At 32.9% G+C, this 24961-nt stretch overlaps 3 protein-coding genes across 4 annotated transcripts in view; 2 read left to right on the forward strand and 1 right to left on the reverse strand.

The window, feature by feature from the left end:
* The window catches only part of LOC132741965 (E3 ubiquitin-protein ligase TRIM71-like), a 51897-nt gene extending 34337 nt beyond the window's left edge, over positions 1-17560 (forward strand). Inside the window, exons 1-2 of one of the 2 annotated variants that reach the window (XM_060730239.1) lie at positions 13084-13564; positions 13991-17560. In XM_060730239.1, the coding sequence (XP_060586222.1) occupies positions 13998-15776 (1779 nt within the window). In that variant the 5' untranslated portion in view covers positions 13084-13564; positions 13991-13997 and the 3' untranslated portion in view covers positions 15777-17560. Of the gene's footprint in view, positions 1-13083; positions 13565-13990 lie in introns of those variants that run through there. The other variant, XM_060730240.1, reaches the window with a different exon arrangement.
* Positions 1-24961, reverse strand: part of LOC132741964 (uncharacterized) — a 70440-nt gene that overhangs the window by 32308 nt on the left and 13171 nt on the right. The window contains exons 11-13 of the mRNA XM_060730238.1: positions 9884-9989; positions 9012-9079; positions 6696-6856 (exon numbers count right to left, since the gene is read on the reverse strand). Of these exons, the coding sequence (XP_060586221.1) occupies positions 6696-6856; positions 9012-9079; positions 9884-9989 (335 nt within the window). The remainder of the gene's footprint in view (positions 1-6695; positions 6857-9011; positions 9080-9883; positions 9990-24961) is intronic.
* On the forward strand, positions 20642-23162 carry LOC132741963 (E3 ubiquitin-protein ligase TRIM71-like). Its single transcript, XM_060730237.1, has 2 exons — positions 20642-20798; positions 21225-23162. The coding sequence occupies exon 2, from the start codon at positions 21232-21234 to the stop codon at positions 23005-23007; it is 1776 nt and encodes a 591-aa protein (XP_060586220.1). The 5' UTR covers positions 20642-20798; positions 21225-21231; the 3' UTR covers positions 23008-23162.

The following is a 24961-nucleotide window of genomic DNA, read 5'->3' on the forward strand; positions in this document are numbered from 1 at the left end:
AAATTCAAACTTAAACTGCTTATTCCTAAGATGTATCTATGTTATTTTCAAAGTGAAAGGGACATAACTCTGCCAAAAAATCATCGAACCATGACCAAATTCCAACTTGACCTGCCCATTCCTTTGACATATCCATATGTCAAATTTAAGTTGAATATGTAACACTGTTGGGTAGATAATGAACAGAAACTGTAAATTTCATATTTTTTTCAAAGTGAAAGGGGCATTACTCTGCCAAAAATCATTGAACCATGACCAAATTCAAACTTGACCTGTATTTTCTCATGATATATCCATATGTCAAGTTTGAGTTGAATGTGTTGTTTCATTGGGGAGATAATAAACGGAAACTGAAAACTTCATATTACTAAATCAAAGTGAAAGGGGCATTACTCTGCCAAAAATCATTGAACCATGACCAAATTCGAACTTGACCTGTATTTTCTCATGATATATCCATATGTCAAGTTTGAGTTGAATGTGTTGTACCGTTGGGGAGATAATGAACGGAAACTGAAAATTTCATATTACTTTCAAAGTAAAAGGGGCATAACTCTGCCAAAAATCATCGAACCATGACCAAATTCGAACTTGACCTGTATTTTCTCATGACATATCCATATGTCAAGTTTGAGTTGAATGTGTTGTACCGTTGGGGAGCTAATGAACGGAAACTGAAAATTTCATATTATTTTCAAAGTAAAAGGGGCATAACTCTGCCAAAAATCATCGAACCATGACCAAATTCGAACTTGACCTGTATTTTCTCATGACATACCCATATGTCAAATTTGAGTTGAATGTGTGCAACCGTTCTTAAGATAATGAACGGAAACTGATGATGACGGAATGACAGAATGATGGAAGGACAGAACATGGCCATTACATGGCGGGGGCATAAATATTATAAATAACTTGACCTGCCCATTCCTTTGACATATCCATATGTCAAATTTAAGTTGAATATGTAACACTGTTGGGTAGATAATGAACAGAAACTGTAAATTTCATATTTTTTTCAAAGTGAAAGGGGCATTACTCTGCCAAAAATCATTGAACCATGACCAAATTCAAACTTGGCCTGGGCATTCCAAAAACATATCCATATGTCAAATTTGAGTTGAATGTGTTGTTTCATTGGGGAGATAATAAACGGAAACTGAAAACTTCATATTACTTTCAAAGTGAAAGGGGCATTACTCTGCCAAAAATCATTGAACCATGACCAAATTCGAACTTGACCTGTATTTTCTCATGATATATCCATATGTCAAGTTTGAGTTGAATGTGTTGTACCGTTGGGGAGATAATGAACGGAAACTGAAAATTTCATATTACTTTCAAAGTAAAAGGGGCATAACTCTGCCAAAAATCATCGAACCATGACCAAATTCGAACTTGACCTGTATTTTCTCATGACATATCCATATGTCAAGTTTGAGTTGAATGTGTTGTACCGTTGGGGAGATAATGAACGGAAACTGAAAATTTCATATTATTTTCAAAGTAAAAGGGGCATAACTCTGCCAAAAATCATCGAACCATGACCAAATTCGAACTTGACCTGTATTTTCTCATGACATACCCATATGTCAAATTTGAGTTGAATGTGTGCAACCGTTCTTAAGATAATGAACCGAAACTGATGATGACGGAATGACAGAATGATGGAAGGACAGAACATGGCCATTACATGGCGGGGGCATAAATATTATTTCTTGAATTCAATACTGTTTTTGTGATATTAATAAAGCAAGATTTTATATTGTCATATTTTTTCTCTTTATTCATTTGACAAAACTTTATAAAGACAACTCCTAGAATATGATATTCTATATTTGATATATCTATTTATACTTAGTTGTTTCTCATAATCGTCAATATATGGGCGATATATAAAATTTAAAAGAAAAGGTTGGCAATACTTGTAAATAACTTCCAACCAAACAGATTCTAATTCATCTATTTCTTTACGACCGTAAAGAACGGCGCCTACATGGTACCTTGTCGGCAATATATATTACAATTAAGATTACACATTTTAATGCCTAGTAATTAGTTACCCGCAGTCACTGTCTGTCTAGAGCGCGCTTGTTGCTTGGCTCATTTTATTCCTGGGATTTATTTAATGTGACAACAGGAAAAGATATAAAGATAGAAAAGTCATATTCAGATGCTCGTACATAGGCTCCTTTTTTCTAGGGTTTAATATTGTAAGCTAAGTCAAAAACTGTTCAAATAACAACTTTTATTGATAAAAAGTTAATTCCACAATTTCTTTATTCAACTCTGAAGAGCACTAAATTTGCTATGTTTAACAATAGAAAGTTCCACAAAATGCTCTTATCACTAGTTTTCGCGACTGTCAGGATTTAAAGCCAAAATGCAAACTGAAAACAGCCTGTCATGGCTACTTATATAGACTCTGAAATGGCCAGGACTGTCACAATTGACCAATCATAACTTTCCATTTGGCCTGGCAGTCTGACAGGAAAAACAGGAATTTCTTAAAATGGCAGCCATATTGACAGGAATAATTTAGAAAATTTAAATTAACAAAGTTAACTTATAACAAAATATGCAATAAACACTTGAATTACATGCTTAACTTGATGCACTTAAGATCTGGACCAAAAACAATCATGGTTATAGCTTAGAAAAATAAACTATTGATATAAAAAGATTCCAAGTGCCAGGAATTTGAATTTTCCCTCCTGACAAACTTAGAGGTCATACCGGTCATCAACATTATTATGAAAAACAGCAATGCCAGCTAACTATTTGGAAAGTAACTTATGTCTTAGGTAATTAAGGATTACATTCTTTGTTCTTACATGTAAAATGATAAGTTTTTGTATATGTTTATGAAAATAAATGCATTTAAAGTTTTGAATCAAGGTAGACAACTCTTATCGGCTATTTTGATGCCAGGATAAACAAAGTAAGTAAATAAATCATTTCTTGAAGTATAAACCTCCTTATAGTGCCTTATATAGTCCTAGAGCCTCAGAATGTCCTACATCATGGTCTTTAAATTCCTTCATTTACCAGAAGATTATCTAAACAAATTAAATCAGCAAATATGAATGACTGAGGCAAGTTCAGGAATCCTGACAGGTAAAGTTCAGGAATCCTGGCCGGTAAGTTTTAAGCATTGACTGAAAAGTATTACCTCATTTGTCAATAAATTATGCTAGTTTGATGTTCATATTGTCATAAAACATTATTTGTTTTAAACTGATATATCCATTACAAGGTCCTAAAAGTAATTATTTGATAAACATTCACAGTCCCTTACACTCTCCCCCTCTTAAAAGACATAAAATACTTTTTAAATGTTTTCTGTCTGTTTTTCTATTTTTTTTCTTCTGTATGATTGATTCTCTCTGTCACAATTTTTTTACGTTAGGACACCACTAGTAGAAACATCTTTGTTGTCAATAGCATGGATACAATGTCAACATCATTTCCTTATTAAATGAATATCCTGCAGGCTTTAAAGTGTAGAAAATTTCTTTTCATTCTTACAGTTTTGTTTGAACTAGATTTTATCTGTTAAGTTAAAGAAAGTACATGTAGTAGTTTTCAGATGTGGGTAACTGAATAATTATCTCCTTAACAAGATTTATCTGCATTATTTCTCCAATGTCTCTGTTACACATATGTCTAGTAATTCATATAAGCATTCACTCATTGTTAGTTTTAATTTCTTAAAATTTTTACTTGATTCCAAAGATATCCTTATTATTATGTTTGGTAAAGTGTATTGTTCACTGCATTACAGCAAATTGAGATAACCATTTCCGCTGATAATACTAATTATCATTTCCGAGTACAGTTCCAAAAGACTTAAGAGATAGATACTGAAACCACTTACCAGGAATTCACTCTTAACCATTGCCTGTCAATGGTTTTGAATTCCAATGGTTAAAGCGATGCAATGTATAATTGCAAAAAGGTTCGCAAATAACCATAATCCACATAGTGAAACATGGTTGATCAGGCCATTTCCAACTATGAATTTCAACAACACCACACAGAGCTCTGTGATTCACTTCAAAAATTTCACATTAATTAATCTTGTCATTTCAGTATCAATCCCATTGAACCATTGTACATGTATAATTACGTATTACAGCTAACTGCCATGTTTGCTTTACTTTGTTTAAATTTCATAGAACCATTGTTTAAGTATAATTACGTATTTTGTATTTCGTATTTAAGCTGAATGAATTACTGTTCATGTCTTTTTTATGCTCTACTTTGTATTATTCCTATTGAACCATTGTATCAAAACATAAAAATCACTATTAATTAATATTAATGTCTTTCTGGGGCTTCTGGTGCTTTAATTTAACAGTCATAACATATAACAAATCAACAGTTAACTTCAAATGTAACCAATAATAAAGTTTAACAATTTTAGTAGTCCATAAAATTATGTTTTCACTTCCCACTTGTGTTTTAAGCTTTCTTATCCAAGTTGGAAAAGTTTTCCACTTTGGTACATTACTGATTCATTTTGTTATGACCAGAACCAAAGATACCCTCATATGTGTCAATTATCTCAACTGCATGCGCAACTGATTTGCAGTTTTCCACAATACATTTGTACTTCAGGTCTTGACCTAAGTCTCTGTAAATTGTGTGAAGTGTCATCAGCTCCTGGGCACTAGGGTCAAGATGAGGATATGCTTTCCTAATCATCTGCTGGATAGCATCAGCAAACTGAGATGCACTTTCACCTGGGATTCTTACCCGTGCCTCTAATAGTGACAACCATTTTGACCTTTGATTTCCACCACCAAACCTCTGTTCAAACCTTGATATAAGTAAATCATAGTGTTCCTTTATTTCAGTGGGTAGGTGACTATAAAATTCAAGTGCCTTCCCTCTAAGAGAGCCTGCCAAAACAAGAGCCTTTGTGCGTTGATTCCAGTTCCCTAACTTTGCACATACTTCAAACTGAGTCTCAAATATCTCCCAATCACTTTCACCTGTGTAAAGGTCTGGCTTCATAGTTATTGAATTGTTCTCACTTCTATGATGTATAGGAGAGAATGAATAACTTCTATTAGTGCGCATTTCAATATATCTCTGCCTTTGAGTTTGCGAAGAACTTCTGCTATTATTTTGGTCACCCCCTGCTTCTGAGTCATTGTCACTCATTTGGCCTGTTAATTGTATATTTCTATTTACTTCATCACATGAGGAAGACCTAATATTATTTTCTTCTGTATTTGTAAAAACAATTTCACTTCCAGAGTCTGACATTATTATTATATTCTTTCTTTCTTTTTTTTTTTTTTAATGGTGATTAACTTTTGTGTAGTTACAAGTCCTTTTTGGTATTTTATAAGTCTTCAAGTTCAAGGTCAATTCCAGGAAAAATGTAAACAGTTCTTTTAATCCTCTGATTCTGACACCAATTGTAAGCTAAGTCAAAAACTGTTCAAATAACAACTTTTATTGATAAAAAGTTAATTCCACAATTTCTTTATTCAACTCTGAAGAGCACTAAATTTGCTATGTTTAACAATAGAAAGTTCCACAAAATGCTCTTGTCACTAGTTTTCGCGACTGTCAGGATTTAAAGCCAAAATGCAAACTGAAAACAGCCTGTCATGGCTACTTATATGGACTCTGAAATGGCCAGGACTGTCACAATTGACCAATCATAACTTTCCATTTGGCCTGGCAGTCTGGCAGGAAAGACAGGAACTTCTTAAAATGGCAGCCATATTGACAGGAATAATTTAGAAAATTTAAATTAACAAAGTTAACTTATAACAAAATATGCAATAAACACTTGAATTACATGCTTAACTTGATGCACTTAAGATCTGGACCAAAAACAATCATGGTTATAGCTTAGAAAAATAAACTATTGATATAAAAAGATTCCAAGTGCCAGGAATTTGAATTTTCCCTCCTGACAAACTTAGAGGTCATACCGGTCATCAACAATATTATGAAAAACAGCAATGCCAGCTAACTATTTGGAAAGTAACTTATGTCTTAGGTAATTAAGGATTACATTCTTTGTTCTTACATGTAAAATGATAAGTTTTTGTATATGTTTATGAAAATAAATGCATTTAAAGTTTTGAATCAAGGTAGACAACTCTTATCGGCCATTTTGATGCCAGGATAAACAAAGTAAGTAAATAAATCATTTCTTGAAGTATAAACCTCCTTATAGTGCCTTATATAGTCCTAGAGCCTCAGAATGTCCTACATCATGGTCTTAATTCCTTCATTTACCAGAAGATTATCTAAACAAATAAAATCAGCAAATATGAATGGCTGAGGCAAGTTCAGGAATCCTGACAGGTAAAGTTCAGGAATCCTGGCCGGTAAGTTTTAAGCATTGACTGAAAAGTATTACCTCATTTGTCAATAAATTATGCTAGTTTGATGTTCATATTGTCATAAAACATTATTTGTTTTAAACTGATATATCCATTACAAGGTCCTAAAAGTAATTATTTGATAACTATTCACAGTCCCTTACAATATTGTGACACAGGGAACGTGTTTTTATTTTTGCCTATGATACAAACCCTGGGGCTCTTTTACAAATCAGAAAGCCTCATGTTTCCATGCATTTTCTATTACATGTACGAGATAAACCAAGCTTTATAACCTATTATATAGTATCATCGTATATCACTTTGTACCCACTATAAACATACCCATCTATATACACATCACCAAGGAGTTGGTCACACATGTAACATTTCTTGTTTAGTGTTGGACGTTCTTGATTCATCTTCAACAATGTTAAGGCATCCATACATTGTATATGAGTACAGTTAGATCCTCTACATGGTGATACTAGACGTGTCTGTCCCAACTGAAAAATCAGGCAAGTCAAAAAAATACAATTTGTAAAACTTTCGTGATATATCAGATTTGAATGTTTAATTATAAGACAATGATTCTAAATACATAACAATGAAAATTTTCACATTATTCAAAATAAATACAGTGTATGTCTGCTGCCAACATGAACCTGCTTTGAAAAAAGCTCAACCATACAAGCAGTTTTTTCAAACACTATAAAAATGTTCATTTAAAATTTATAATCAACAACCTTAAGGAATAACAAGAGCCACCGCCGGGGGGGGGGGGGGGGGGGGGGCAACACTCGACTTTTAACTTTCTCTAAAAGCAAACAAAGAAATGTTTGAACTAAATATTAACATTTCCTTTTTTATAAAATTAATCATTCTGTTTTGTCACATTAGTGTTGTCTATATATTTTATTATTATATAAATTTACTAATTTATATATATATAAATAGAGACAACCAATTCGAAGTCACATGGTGGTGTCACGTGGTAAAGTCTCGTGGTGGTGTCACGTGGTGGAGTCACGTGGTGGAGTTACTTGGTGGAGTCACTTGGTGGAGTCACGTGGTGGATTCACGTGGTGGATTCACGTGGTGGAGTCACGTGATGGAGTCACGTGGAAGTCACGTGGTGGTGTCAGGTGGTGGAGTCAGGTGGTGGAGTCAGGTGGTGGAGTCAGATGGTGGAGTCAGGTGGTGGTGTCAGGTGGTGTAGTCACCTGGTGTAGTCAGGTGGTGGAGTCAGGTGGTGGAGTCAGGTGGTGGAGTCAGGTGGTGGAGTCAAGTGGTGGAGTCACGTGGTGGAGTCACGTGGTGGTGTCACGTGGAAGTTAGTGGAAGTCACGTGGTGGTGTCACGTGGTGGTATAACGTGGTGGAGTCACATGGTGGAGTCATGTGGTGGAGTCATGTTGTGAAGTCACGTGGTGAAGTCACGTGGTGGAGTCATGTGGTGGTGTCACGTGGTAGTCATGTGGTGGTGTCACGTGGTGGAGTCAGGTGGTGGATTCACGTGGTGGATTCACGTGATGGAGTCACGTGGTGAAGTCATGTGGTGGAGTCACTTGGTGAAGTCACGTGGTGGAGTCACGTGGTGGAGTCACGTGGTGGAGTCACGTGGTGGAGTCACGTGGTGGAGTCACGTGGTGTAGTCACGTGGTGAAGTCACGTGGTGAAGTCACGTGGTGGAGTCACGTGGTGGAGTCACGTGGTGGAGTCACGTGGTGTAGTCACGTGGTGGAGTCACGTGGTGGAGTCACGTGGTGGAGTCACGTGGTGAAGTCAAGTGGTGGTGGAGTCACGTGGTGATGTCACGTGGTGGAGTCACCTTGTGAAGTCACGTGGTGGAGTGACGTGGTGAAGTCATTGGTGGAGTCACGTGGTGAAGTCACGTGGTGGAGTCACGTGGTGGAGTCACGTGGTGGAGTCACGATGTGAAGTCACATGGTGAAGTCACGATAAACAACAAGGTCTAGTCTTTAAGTATGTTCTGTTATAATATGAAGTTGATCCCTTCAATAATAGCAAAGTAACAGCCAGTTAAAGCCAAAACAAAGTCAAGGTCATTCATGAGTGAAGGTCAAAGTCTGTCATGTTATTTTTAAGGGTTATCCTTGAAGATTATTATGTTCAAGTTTGAAGACAATCCATTTAAAAATAACAAAGTTACAGCCAATAATAGCCAAAAAGATGAAAATTTCAATAATTTGACCTTCAAAGTCAAGATTATTATGTTCAAGTTTGAAGACAATCCATTCAAAAATAACAAAGTTATAGCCAATAACAGCATGAACAAGCAAAATTTGGACTTTTAACCTTGAAGGTCAAGGTCATTTATGGATTTAGGTCAAGGTTAGTGTGGTCTACTGAAAGGTCTTGTCCCAAGGGTTGTTGTGGCCAAGTATGAAGACAATACACCAAGAAATAAAAAAGTTATGATCCAGGTACAAGTTTGCGGACGGCAACGGCTACGGCAACGCCGTCGCGACTATAACAATACCTCTACTTTTTTTTTCAAAAAAAAAAAAAAAAGTCGAGCTAAAAATAGCACTGACATACCTTATCAAAAATTATAAACTCCAGTCATTATTTAATAAATTATGCTTAAGTCAGTTGTAAATAGTATGTCATTACCACAAGAATTTAAAACATTACTTACTGGGCAAATCAGAGAAGCTTTCAGACTTGTGCAGCTAATATCCTTGTCAAACTCAAACTTAAGCTGGACTGTAAATAATAAAAAAAACATGTCTCTTCAGAACATATGTCTTCTAGTTTCAAATACCTAACAGCAGTTGTCAAGTATCAATAAAAATATAAGGACATCATTGTTTTAAATTTAAAATTTGAAGAGCATAAATATATACTACTCTCCGCCATTATATTACTATGTATGTTAATAACAATATTTTTCTACGCAAAACAGTTCATATCTACCCACATTATAAATGGATAACAGGAAAAACTTCCCAAATTCCCTATCCTGCATTAGTTTCTATTTAAACACCTGTTAAGCATTGTCTCTTAGACTTTTGGCTACCCGCATGGCACCAATTTGCCATTATCATCATCATCAGAATTTTATTTTAGTCAGTATATTTCTTGAAATTTACTCTAAAAGTTATCAAAGCATATGTTCAGATTAAATGATAGACAAGTCCATTTAAGATATCTGGCAGGTTATAGGTTAATCAGCATCTTAACTATTAGTTATTCAGTTTTTGACAATCTACAAGGCCCTATATAAATGGTTGTTTGGAAATATAACCAGAGCAACAAGACAAGGATTATATTTCAAACAACTGTTTATATATGACCATATAACCTGTCAGGAACATTTATAACAAATTTATAATTCAGCAAACTTCCTTTTTTAGAGCAAAAAGTGAGATTTCTTCGTAAATTGACAGCAGCCGTGTAAATAAAACCATATAAATGTTACGATAATCCAATGAAAAGCGATGTTACAAATGTTACAATTATCCAATGAAAAGCGACATTACAAAATTAATGTGCAGCATGTTTAATTACCCATCTCTGTAGTGATGGACTGATCTTTCACACTGTTCTCCAACAAGTTAGACACTACACCAGGTATAGATAGTTTTTCTGCCACACATAACATCATACAGTATCTCTGTAACAGTAATATAAACAGTTTTAATAAACATCATCTTCTGAAGAAATTTTCAAGGATATCATCTGCAGTTTGGATATACAAACATTTAAATCACTATTCGGTGTTCGGATTCAATTTTATCCAGGTATTTGTATTCAATTGATGCCAATTTAATTTGATTATCTAATCTGTCATACTTTGCAAAACAAACTGACTTCATAAAATGTTTTTGATTGGCTTTCATGGTCACATTTTGTCGAATTTATCCAATTTTAATTAACTTAATAGCAACTAATTATCTTATACAAGAGTAATAAGATACTTATGTTACTGTTTTAAATGCCAAACAAATAAAAAATTTATAGGACTTTAAGGTGAATACTCTCTGTATTCCGAGACAAGATATCACTCTTTTGTAAACAAACATTCCGGGACAATGTTACTCATTATTATATCCAAATTTTTATATTGAATGTACACTTCCTCATAGAAGAAATTTAATCAATATAAAAAAATATCAAAAGAAACATTCTAACACTATTGTAGATGTCTCTTATATTAACAAAGAAGGCAAGATATGTGCGTTATTCTACGACAATGCACTCGCTGTTTTTATTTCCTCACTCTGTATTTTTAAACTGAGACTTTGATGGCACCATTTTGTTTGAAAAATCTGATAAATAAAAAACAATTTTTGTTGAATTTTGTTTTGAAAACTACCTTAAATGATAGACAAGAGCCACCGCCGGGCGGGGGCAATGCTCGACTTTTTACTTTTTCTTAAAGCAAACAAAGAAATGCTTGAACAAATCTTAACGTTTCCTTTTTATAAATTTAATAGGTCTGTCTTGTCACATTAGTTTTGTCAAAGTATGAATCCTTTCCATATATATCCGCATGTGTATACAGAAGAAAAAAGAAAAGCAAAAGATCTGTTACAATTTGATTCATAGCGTGTGACAATTGGGTTTATGACATTTATAGTTTGTGGGGTTTTTTTTATTCATGATGTGATATAGTGTCACAATTTTAATTATGACATTTTAGTATTTGACAATTTGAATTATGACATCATTTTTGTGCTGTCTACAATATGAATAATGACATCATATTCTGTGACAATTTGGATTATGACATTATATTTTGTGACAATTTGGATTATGACATTATATTATGTGACAATTTGGATTATGACATAATATTATGTGACAATATGGATTATGACATTATATTTTGTGACAATTTGGATTATGACATTATATTTTGTGACAATTTGGATTATGACATCATATTATGTGACAATTTGGATTATGACATTATATTTTGTGACAATTTGGATTATGACATAATATTATGTGACAATATGGATTATGAATCATATTCTGTGACAATTTGGCTTATGACATTATATTTTGTTACAATTTGGATTATGACATTATATTCTGTGACAATTTGGATTATGACATTATATTCTGTTACAATTTGGATTATGACATTATATTCTGTGACAATTTGGATTATGACATTATATTTTGTGACAATTTAGATTATGACATTATATTTTGTGATAATTTGGATTATGACATCATATTATGTGACAATTTGGATTATGAATCATATTCTGTGACAATTTGGATTATGACATTATATTTTGTGACAATTTGGATTATGACATTATATTCTGTGACAATTTGGATTATGACATTATATTCTGTGACAATTTGGATTATGACATTATATTCTGTGACAATTTGGATTATGACATTATATTTTGTGACAATTTGGATTATGACATTATATTCTGTGACAATTTGGCTTATGACATTATATTTTGTGACAATTTGAATTATGACATCATTTTTTGTGCTGTCTACAATATGAATAATGACATCATATTCTGTGACAATTTGGATTATGACATTATATTTTGTGACAATTTGGATTATGACATTATATTTTGTGACAATTTGGATTATGACATCATATTATGTGACAATTTGGCTTATGACATTATATTTTGTGACAATTTGGATTATGACATAATATTATGTGACAATTTGGATTATGAATCATATTCTGTGGCAATTTGGCTTATGACATTATATTTTGTTACAATTTGGATTATGACATTATATTCTGTGACAATTTGGATTATGACATTATATTCTGTTACAATTTGGATTATGACATTATATTCTGTGACAATTTGGATTATGACATTATATTTTGTGACAATTTAGATTATGAATCATATTCTGTGACAATTTGGATTATGACATAATATTATGTGATAATTTGGATTATGACATTATATTCTGTGACAATTTGGATTATGACATTATATTTTGTGACAATTTAGATTATGAATCATATTCTGTGACAATTTGGATTATGACATTATATTTTGTGATAATTTGGATTATGACATCATATTATGTGACAATTTGGATTATGACATTATATTCTGTTACAATTTGGATTATGACATTATATTCTGTGACAATTTGGATTATGACATTATATTTTGTGACAATTTAGATTATGAATCATATTCTGTGACAATTTGGATTATGACATTATATTTTGTGATAATTTGGATTATGACATTATATTCTGTGACAATTTGGATTATGAATCATATTCTGTGACAATTTGGATTATGACATTATATTTTGTGACAATTTGGATTATGACATTATATTCTGTGACAATTTGGATTATGACATTATATTCTGTGACAATTTGGATTATGACATTATATTCTGTGACAATTTGGATTATGACATTATATTCTGTGACAATTTGGATTATGACATTATATTCTGTGACAATTTTATTTATATGACATTATATTCTGTGACAATTTGGATTATGATATATTCTGTGACAATTTGGATTATGACATTATATTCTGTGACAATTTGGATTATGACACTATATTCTGTGACAATTTGGATTATGACATTATATTCTGTGACAATTTAGATTATGACATTATATTCTGTGACAATTTCATTCATAATGATATGTTCTGTGACAATTTGGATTATGACATTTATTATGTTTTTTGACAATTTAATTTATAACAATATGTTTAATGCTGCTCACTGACGTACTCACTTTTGAAAAAAAATTATGTGGAGAAGTTTGCAATTTTTTGAGGAGAAAAAAATGTGTACTCCTGCTATGCGAAAACATATAAAACAGACAAATAATAAATCAAGAAAAATTTAATACTGATTTTATAGAGAAGACATGTTTCATTTCAAGAGCTATCCTTGCAAGGATTGTGAAGAAGGATATTTATGTTGCTATCAACAGCAAGATATCATAAAATGTAAAATTTGTTTGTACAGCGAGATAGCATTTACAAAAAGTGAAATATCTTTGTACATTTATATCATGTAACATGCTTGTTTAAATATTGAACAAGTTTTGGCTGGTGAATCAAGAACTTAATCTTTAAGAAATGTTTTTTTTTAAGTTTTCATATCAGCGGTTAGACTAGATGGGAATTCACTTGTCAGATGAGATACATTAAATATAATAAACTTTGTGCATTTAAAATATCACAGCAAGGAGGATAAACCATAGTGAGTTTATAATCTTATTTTTAAAAGTAAATAAAACAAAACTTAAAGTTTATAATCTTGTTTTTAAAAGTAAATAAAACAAAACTTTACAATATCTTATTTATGATCATTATAACATTGACCTTGACAATAACTTTCCTGTACCCCTCCCACATCTTTCCTAATTTTCAATGTTCTAGATGGGGTAGTGGTAAGCATAAAAGATTTTTCAATAATTAATATGAAAGCAGTTCCGTAGGTGATAAAATAATCTGAAATTATGCTTTCAACACATTACTTGAAGTTTACATGAAAGTTTAAATCAGGTGTTAGTAACATATTGTGATGGGCAGTTAGCACTCAAGATTAAAGAATCTGAATCAAATTTCTTCTTTATGCAAATTCACTGCTGGTCATAAATAACTGTATGCTATTTGTGTATTCAAGGTGAATAATGGCTGTTCCTGGTAAAAAGGCATCTCAGAAATTCTCATCTACACTATCTCAGGGTGGTGCTGAAGATTTTGACATTTATTGTGAAATATGTGACAGAGCTGATATCAGGCTTCCAGCCTTTGGTTACTGTGTAGATTGTGAGGAACACTTATGTCAATCTTGTTTCAACACTCACAGACGACCAAAACCACTATGCCATCACCAACTCCTAGATAAAGATCACATGCCACAAAAACAAAACTTCCATAGATCATCAAAATCTACTTCCAGTCCACAGACTGGTGATTTTACAAAGCCTTGTACTAAACACAGCAAGGAAGTGATTAAATTCTACTGTCATGACCATAATGCTCTTATATGTAGTGTTTGTGTAACCCTTGAACACACACCAACATCCTGTCATGTGGACTACATACCTGATATATCAGAACAGACTTTAGACAGCAAGGAGTTCAAGGAAACTCTAAAAGATATTGATAAATTGACAAACAAATGCTCCAAGATTACAAGTGATCTGAAACAAAGAGTTGCTAAATCAACATCTTCTCTTAAAGATGCTATAGCAGAAATTGACAATTTCAGAAAAGAGATAAACAAGAGATTAGATGAACTAGAAAAGGAGGTTAAAGATACTGCTACAACACTCCAACAAGTCAACAACAAAAAGTTGAAAATAACAGAAACAACATGTGATGACATCAACAAATCACTTCAAGCATCAGCTGATACTCTAAAACATCTCAATTCAAACAAGAAAACTGACCAACTGTTTACTGAACTAAAGAGAGCTCAGCAACTGATTCAAGATAATAACAATATAATATCACAACTATCAACAATCAATGACATTGATGAGTACATCTTTGAACCAAATCAAGACATCAAAAAATTCTTTCAAGATCAGAAATCATTAGGAACATTGAGCAGTAAGAATAAGAAACAGCCAGCTGAACCAAAGAATCCAACTGCAGTAGCAATGAAATTGTCTACACCTAGAAACTTCAATGCTAAATCTTCCTCAGATAAAGGTGATTGCTGGATTACTGGTATAGCTGTTTCTCCTCAAAATCAAAATCAAATATTTGCAGCTGATTACGATAATCACTCTATTAAAATGATACACATTAATAGTGGAACAATAAAACAATTAAAGCTTGACTCAGAACCATGGGATGTCACCATTGCCAGTGATTCACTTGCTGTTACATTACCAAACAGGAAAACAATACAATTCATTTCCTTCTCCCCAGACTCACTCTCACTGAAGAACAAACTGAAGGTAGATGGAGAGTGTCATGGTATCAGTCATCATCAGGGAAAACTTGTAGTCACATTTACAGCACCTGGTAAACTACAAATCATGGACTTAAAAGGTAATACTGAAGTTACAGTTTATAAAGATTCCAAAGAGTACAATATACTCATTTATCCTTGGTATGTCACAACAAACAGCCATTCAATCTATGTATCTGACTGTTACAAAAATGCAGTTCTACGATTTAACTGGAAGGGAGAGATGATAGGATTAGTAGGAATTCGTGGACCACATGGTATAACACTGTTAGATGATGGGTCTCTCATAGTGAATGATTGCAAGAGTGATTGTATATATAGAGTAAGTGGTGACTGTAAAGACAGTAAAACTATAATGGCGGATGTAGACAGTCCTTATGCTGCATGTTGGTGTGCTGATAATAGTACACTTTGTGTTAGTAAAAGAAACATTGTCAGTGCTGGCAGTGATAACAATTATATCAGATTGTATAAAATGATGTAAAAGACATGACAAGATATGATATGACACTAACAATTGTATAAGTGCATCAGATCATCATCATTCATTCAATACATTACTATAAAAATTAGTGAAACATTATGATATCACATATAACTTTAGTTTTGTTGATCTATAGATGAACAGACATATTGTTATAGTGTAAAGGTGAAGATATGCTTCATTGATCAATTTTTTAGAATTTTATGTGATATAAAAGATAATTTTATTTTTTATTGATGACTTGCTAGACAGCAGTAACATTTTACAAAAATAAAGATATTATATATAGAGTAACATCGGGTTATTTCAACACTTTTAGAGAATTTTGCTCACAAAAGTTTAGGTGTCGATGTTACAAGATCCGATTTTAACCCGAATGTGAAACTCACATTCTTGGAATACTTCTTGATTATGTAAACAAACAAGAATGTCTTGTTTGATTTGCAATATCTCTCTTACGAACATAGATATGGTCGTATAATTTCGACATGTTTCGTCTTATTTCGACATACTCAAATTTTTTTTTAAAAATGAAAGGAGAACATCATACATTTATTTGTTTGACTGTGCAATTAGATAAAGATTTATATATCATATTCAATCATTACATATAATTTCATTTTTTTGTTATAAGACAATAAAATGACATTCAACCATGGAGCTAAATATATCTGTGATTCAACTAATGAAAGAATTTGATGACATAATGTTCAAATATAATATGATTCATTTTCGGAGTAACAATCACGTTTCTTTTAAGTTCTGAATAGGTTCATAATTATATTCTCCACAGTACAGTACATGCAAGAATATATTTGACTGATAAGAACGTTACCTGTACATTGCTTCTGCAATGATTTGATGTTAATATACTGCGCTATTAAGTACAGACAGATATGCACAATCATTGACCATCATTTATCAAAACGGACACAAAGTGTATTTTTATCATTTACTCAAGAGGCAACTTAAAATTCATCGGTTTGCCTGTACATGAAAAATGCCATCTTTTTTGACATAATTAGTACCATTAATCCATTTGTCAGTGTCACAATCTTCATCATTCATTATTTGTGCATCCAGGACGCTGACTACTTTGACCAAAGTAGTCGTCAGTGTCAGCATAGGTTGGAATTTCAGAATTTGATTCTGACGATGTCTGTTCACTTGCAAAACAGGACTAGCAGATGACTCAGTGATTATGAAAGTACACTGAACTTTTGTCCAAAGACAATAGAGGACTATCAGACGACGTAGGGCAAGCAGAAGATTGAATGCTCATGAAAGTAGTCAGTAGTCCTTTGTCAGTAGACGAGACACAATAAGGAAACGGCATAGGACAAGCGGATGACTCAATGTTTATGACAGTAGACGGGATGTTTGTGCCAGAAAAAAATACAGGGTTAGCAGACTGAGACGGCAAATTATCAAAGGACTTATGAAAATTTGGTGATGCTAAATCTTTAAATCTTTAAATCAGTTACAATTCATGCATATTTGATGAAGTTAAGTTTGTAATGTCAATACAGCGTTGGAAATCTGCATTTTGGCAACTTGAAATTAAAATAACATAATGATTTTTTTTAATTAACGTATTTGTATAATTTATTAATGCATGTAGAGCTAATAACTATTGTGAATTTAAAGTTTTAATATTTCTATGGCTATGTGTCGAAATTGGCCAACAGAGAAGATAAGTATCGTTCAATTTCTACACCCCTGTATAATTGTTATGCGTCTTATAATTGAGAATAAACTCAAGCTTAAATGTTCATAACATTCATATTTAAAATTCTGGAAGCAAAGTGATCCCTCGGAAGCATTAATCACAACAAAATAACATAAGAATTGCAGACTCGGTTTGATTGAGTCTGTACATGAGGGATAATGAATGAGTGCAACATCCCTCACGCCCCCTAGCACCGGCTTGAGCGGTACTCAATTCTCAACACTTATAGTGTTGGCATCAATGATCCCGAAGGACCAGAAAATATAACAACACTGAAGTGAAGTACGGGGCAACTTTTTACGGCTGCCACACGGCACTTGACACCTGCTGTTGTATAGTACAAAATTCCGGAAGCAAAGTGATCCCTCGGAAGCATTAATCACAACAAAATAACATAAGAATTGCAGACTCGGTTTGATTGAGTCTGTACATGAGGGATAATGAATGAGTGCAACATCCCTCACGCCCCCTAGCACCGGCTTGAGCGGTACTCAATTCTCAACACTTATAGTGTTGGCATCAATGATCCCGAAGGACCAGAAAATATAACAACACTGAAGTGAAGTACGGGGCAACTTTTTACGGCTGCCACACGGCACTTGACACCTGCTGTTGTGAAGTACAAAATTCTGGAAGCAAAGTGATCCCTCGGAAGCATTAAGGTTTATTTGCATCGATAACCCATCAAAAATACAAAATGATGATAAAGTTATGTGCCTGAGTTATCGACCCTTCTTATGAGATTCTGTAATTGGCGTTTTTTTTGGATAATATTACGAGCAATGACATCTATAGACCGGGAATTTCTAGAAAAGGAAGAATGCCTCAAAGACCAAGAGCAAGTGATGACGTCACATAGAGTTCTGACATCGTAAAATTGATTTAAATCTAAATCAAGTAGAAAATGGTGTTTTATTGTTAATATAGTAGGAAAACTGAAGAAGGTGTCGAAATTACACCAGTGTCAACATTACCCGAAGTTACTCTAAATATAGTAAATTAGTTTACAAGAAAAATTTGAAAAAAAAAAAAAAAAAAAAATCAGAGAGAGAAAATAGTAGTGGGATTGAAGCAAGAGTTTTATTTTTTTTACTACAATCAACCATGTATCTTATATTGGTCAATCCCTTGAATAGTTTGCTACATAGAAGAAAATTGAAGGTAAGAAAAACTTGGACAGTATATATATGATATAAAAGTCACATGTTTTTCCCCTCTGCTTATCTTATAAATGTATCTATATTATATATATAAATTATAATAACTCGTGTGATGCTTTGTAAATTTTATGCCGTATAAAGTTAAATTTAACTATTTTAAAGCATGTTTCACCAAGAACTAAAAAAGTTATAATCCAGGTACAAGTTTGCGGACGGCAACGCTGCCAGGACTATAACAATACCTCTAATTTTTTTTTTTTTAAAAGTCGAGCTAAAAATGGTCTTAATAAGAAAATAAATCCGAAAACACAAATATCTTTTATTCAGTCATCAACACTGTACAGACATTTAAAGTGTTGTGTATGTGAGTGATATGTTCTGTGACAATTTGGATTATGACATTTATTATATTTTTTGACAATTTAATTCGTAACAATATGTTTAATGTTACTCACTGACGTACTCACTTTTGAAAAATTTTCATGTGGAGAAGTTTGCAATTTTTTGTGAAGAAAAAATTTGTACTTCTGCTCGATGCGCGAAAACATAAAAAAAAAAACAGACAAAAAAATAAATCAAGAAAAATTTAATACTGATTTTATAGCGAAGACATGTTTCATTTCAAGAGCTATCCTGGGGATTGTGAAGAAGGATATTTATGTTGCTATCAACAGCAAGATATCATAAAATGTAAAATTTGTTTGTACAGCGAGATAGCATTTACAACAAGAGCTGTCACAGGAGACAGCCAAGCTCGACTAATAAAATACTGGACGCAGTAAGGAGGACAAAACTATGAAAGAAAAATCAATTATGTATAATTATGTATTAAGTTATAGTAAAAAAATAATATTTGTTAACATAAATTCCAAGATCAAGGGGAATAATTCTAGAAATAGTCATGCTACAGTTATGGACCTTGTCACACAACATTTGAGTAATGATAAGAAATATATATTTGAAGTTTGAAGTAGATACCTTAAAAAGTAAAGAAGTTATTACATTTCTTAAAGAAAAACCTAAGTTCAAAGAGAGATAAATCTGTAAATATTGCTTCAAGAGTTATGAACATTGTCACATAAAATGTAATTGATGCAAAGGAATAAGTATTTGAAGTTTGAGGTAGATACCTTTAAAAATAAAAAAGTTATTAGAAAAAATAACATTTTTCTAGTAAAAAAAATATAAGTTTATGGGGAGATAATTCTTGCAATATTGGTGCTAGAGTTATGAACCTTGTCACATAAGATGTGGATGATGATAACGTAAATATATTTGAAGTATGAAGTTGATCCCTTTAGAAATAAATAAGTAACAGTAAAAAATAATATTTTTTATGGAAAATTCTAAGTTCAAAGGGAGATAAATCTGAAAATATTAGTGCTAGAGTTATGAACCTTGTCACATAAGATGGGGATGATGATAACGTAAATATATTTGAAGTATGAGGTTGATCCCTTAAGAAATAAAGAAGAAACAGTAAGAAATTGTATTTTTTGAGGAAAATTCTAAGTTCAAGGGGAGATAAATCTGAAAATATTGGTGCTAGAGTTATATGAACCTTGTCACATAAGATGGGGATGATGATAAGGTACATATATTTGAAGTATGAGGTTGATCCCTTAAGAAATAAAGAAGAAACAGTAAAAAATAGTATTTTTTAAGGAAAATTCTAAGTTCAAGGGGAGATAAATCTGAAAATATTGGTGCTAGAGTTATGAACCTTGTCACATAAGATGTGGTTGATGATAAGGAGCATATATTTGAAGTTTGAAGTTGATACCTTAAGAAATGACAAAGTTATAGTGAAAAATATTTTACTGCACCAAAACTTTAATCTAAAATCTGGACGCGGACGCCGACGCTGGGGCGAGTAGGACAGCTCTCCATATACTTTGTATAGTCGAGCTAAAAAGTGAAATACCTTTGTACATTTATATCATGTAACATGCTTGTTTAAATATTGAACTAGTTTTGGCTGGTGAATCAATAACTTAATCTTTAAGAACTGATTTTTTTTAAGTTTTCATATCAGCGGATAGACTAGATGGGAATTCACTTGTCAGATGAGAAACATTAAAATATAATAAACTTTGTGCATTTAAAATATCACAGCAAGGAGGATAAACCATAGTGAGTTTATAATCTTATTTTTAAAAGTAAATAAAACAAAACTTAAAGTTTATAATCTTATTTTTAAAAGTAAATAAAACAAAACTTTACAATATCTTATTTATGATCATTATAACATTGACCTTGACAATAACTTTCCTGTACCCCTCCCACATCTTTCCTAATTTTCAATGTTCTAGATGGGGTAGTGGTAAGCATAAAAGATTTTTCAATAATTAATATGAAAGCAGTTCCGTAGGTGATAAAATAATCTGGAATTATGCTTTCAACACATTACATGAAGTTTACATGAAAGTTTAAATCAGGTGTTAGTAACATATTGTGTTGGGCAGTTAGCACTCAAGATTAAAGAATCTGAATCAAATTTCTTCTTTATGCAAATTCACTGCTGGTCATAAATAACTGTATGCTATTTGTGTATTCCAGGTGAATAATGGCTGTTCCTGGTAAAAAGGCATCTCAGAAATTCTCATCTACACTATCTCAGGGTGGTGCTGAAGATTTTGACATTTATTGTGAAATATGTGACAGAGCTGATATCAGGCTTCCTGCCTTTGGTTACTGTTTAGATTGTGAGGAACACTTATGTCAATCTTGTTTCAACACTTACAGACGACCAAAACCACTACGCCATCACCAACTCTTAGATAAAGATCACATGCCACAAAAACAAAAACTCCATAGATCGTACAAATCTACTTCCAGTCCACAGACTGGTGATTTTATAAAGCCTTGTACTAAACACAGCAAGGAAGTGATTAAATTCTACTGTCATGACCATAATGCTCTTATATGCAGCGTTTGTGTGACCCTTGAACACACACCAACATCCTGTCATGTGGACTACATACCTGATATATCAGGGCAGATTTTAGACAGCAGGGAGTTCAAGGAAACTCTAAAAGATATTGATAAATTGACAAACAAATGCTCCAAGATTACAAGTGATCTGAAACAAAGAGTTGCTAAATCAACATCTTCTCTTAAAGATGCTATAGCAGAAATTGACAATTTCAGAAAAGAGATAAACAAGAGATTAGATGAACTAGAAAAGGAGGTTAAAGATACTGCTACAACACTCCAACAAGTCAACAACAAAAAGTTGAAAACAACAGAAACAACATGTGATGACATCAACAAATCACTTCAAGCATCAGCTGATACTCTGAAACATCTCAATTCAAACAAGAAAACTGACCAACTGTTTACTGAACTTAAGAGAGCTCAGCAACTGATTCAAGATAATAACAATATAATATCACAACTATCAACAATCAATGACATTGATGAGTACATCTTTGAACCAAATCAAGACATCAAAAAATTCTTTCAAGATCAGAAATCATTAGGAACATTGAGCAGTAAGAATAAGAAACAGCCAGCTGAACCAAAGAATCCAACTGCAGTAGCAATGAAATTGTCTACACCTAGAAACTTCAATGCTAAATCTTCCTCAGATAAAAGTGATTGCTGGATTACTGGTATAGCTGTTTCTCCTCAAAATCAAATATTTGCAGCAGATTTCAATAATGACTCTATTAAAATGATAGACATTAATAGTGGAACAATAAAACAATTAAAGCTTGACTCAGGACCATGGGATATCACCATTGTCTCCAGTGATTCACTTGCTGTTACATTACCAGACAGTAAAACAATACAGTTCATTTCCTTCTCCCCAGACTCACTCTCACTGAAGAACAAACTGAAGGTAGATGGAGAGTGTCATGGTATCAGTCATCATCAGGGAAAACTTGCAGTCACATTTGTAAATCCTGCTAAATTACAAATCATGGACTCAAAAGGTAATACTGAAGTTAAAGTTTATAAAGATTCCAAAGGGGACAAAATATTCATTTATCCTTGGTTTGTCACAACAAACAGTCATTCAATCTATGTATCTGACTGTTACAAACATGTAGTTCTACGATTTAACTGGCAGGGAGAGATGATAGGATCAGTAGGAATTATAGGACCAAGTGGTATAACACTGTTAGATGATGGGTCTCTCTTGGTGAATGGTTACAACAGTGATTGTATATATAGAGTAAGTGATGACTGTAAAGACAGTAAAACTATACTGGAGGATGTAGACAGTCCTTATGCTGCATGTTGGTGTGCTGATAATAGTATACTTTGTGTTAGTAGAAGAAACATTCGCAGTGATGACAGTGATAACAATTATATCAGATTGTATAAAATGATGTAAAAGACATGACAAGATATGATATGACACTAACAATTGTATAAGTGCATCATATCATCATCATTCATTCAATACATTACTATAAAAATTAGTGAAACATTATGATATCACATATAACTTTAGTTTTGTTGATCTATAAATGAACAGACATATTGTTACAGTGTTCCCATTTACGCACATATGTGCGTATTTATTTTACGCACAAATAACAAAATTCACGTACAGAAATTTAGGCAAGAGGGTAAAAATACGCACAGAAAGTCGGAATCTTAATCATGGATAATTCAAAAATTATTCTTTTGAGCAATTTTTCAAACAAAATTCACTTAAAGTGCATTGAAATTGATGAAATGTGAGAAAATCTCCGAATTCACAATGAAGTTTACAGACCCCCAACTGGGAATTATTGCCGTAAATTACAAATTTCAAATTTTTGTTTTACGATGCCTGTAAGAATAGCCAATGAAAAACAGTCTTAAAATATTAAAAAAATATTAATTCTAATATAATTGTAATCAGCAACAACTGAAATTGTAAATGTTTCTGCAGAAAACTGACGAATTTTCATTTGTCACATATTTTCGCGATGCCGATTTTGTTAATTAAAAACATCAACAAAAGGGAAGCTTTGTTTTGTTCAAAGGTGTGTAGTCACAATTTATATGCTGTTTATGAACTTAGATAACTTCAATAATGTTATATTAATTGAGATTGAGATATATGCCAGTAAGTGTTGGCAGAGACATAGATAACAGAGATAAGCAGCTCCTATATACTCCATTGAAATATCACTCATGCCTATAAAAAAGTGAAAAACTAGAGGATGCTTTTGTAAAAAAGCGCATGTCTCCCCCACTGCTGAGAATAACTGTGAATGGAAACAGGAATGGAAATGGAGATAAGATAATGTAAATACCCGGTAGTCACTTCAATGAAGGCTGTCTATGGATGGTTTCTATTGTTAAGGTTGTATGAGAAGATGCTTCCTAAACTGTTTGTTTTTAACCAGGTATTCAATTTTGAAAATCCTGGTTATTCAATCAGCGTATGGCAGGCGGGCGTCAAACGAAATTGCACTTGATGGTCATATCATATATAGTTTCACAAATGAAATTAAATGAAATTGTGTCTGCTCCATAATTCTTCAAACCTTTAAAGGATTTTGATGATACTTGAAACAAACGTTCATATTGTCAGATTTTTTTACACTATTGAAAGACAACTCAAATTAAAATGTATGTAAAATCATGATAACTGTAGTGTGTTGGGATGACTCCACTCGTTTTCACAATGAAGCCTCTCTGGTAGATACTTGAAACAAAAATTCACCACATCCAGAGAACGTGTAGAGTACATGTTTCGTATGGCTGGTTCCAAGGTCAAGGTCTACTTCTCTATAAGACCAATCATCCTATGAAGTTTGAGGGCTGTAGGTCAAAAGGAACTCTAGTTATCATCCGGAAACGAGAAATTGACCAACGGTCACTGTGACCTTGACCTTTGAACTACTGACCCCAAAAACAATAGGGATCATCTGCTCAATAAGACCAATCATCCTATGAAGTTTGAGGTCTGTAGGTCTAAAGGAACTCTAGTTATCATCCGGAAACGAGAAATTGACCAACGGTCAGTGTGACCTTGACTTTTGACCTACTGACCCCAAAAACAATAGGGATCATCAGCTCTATAAGACCAATCATCCTATGAAGTTTGAGGGCTGTAGGTCAAAAGGAACTCTAGTTATCATCCGGAAACGAGAAATTGACCAACGGCCACTGTGACCTTGACCTTTGAACTACTGACCCCAAAAACAATAGGGATCATCTGCTCAATAAGACCATTCATCCTATGAAGTTTGAGAGCTGTAGGTCAAAAGGAACTCTAGTTATCGTCCGGAAACGAAGAATGGACGGACGGACTGACGGACGGACAGACTGACGGACGGACAGGGCAAAAA

This window comes from Ruditapes philippinarum, unplaced genomic scaffold (genome assembly GCF_026571515.1).
Source record: "Ruditapes philippinarum isolate M1 unplaced genomic scaffold, ASM2657151v2 ctg2556_1_1_1_1, whole genome shotgun sequence".
Taxonomy (NCBI): Eukaryota; Metazoa; Mollusca; class Bivalvia; order Venerida; family Veneridae; genus Ruditapes; species Ruditapes philippinarum.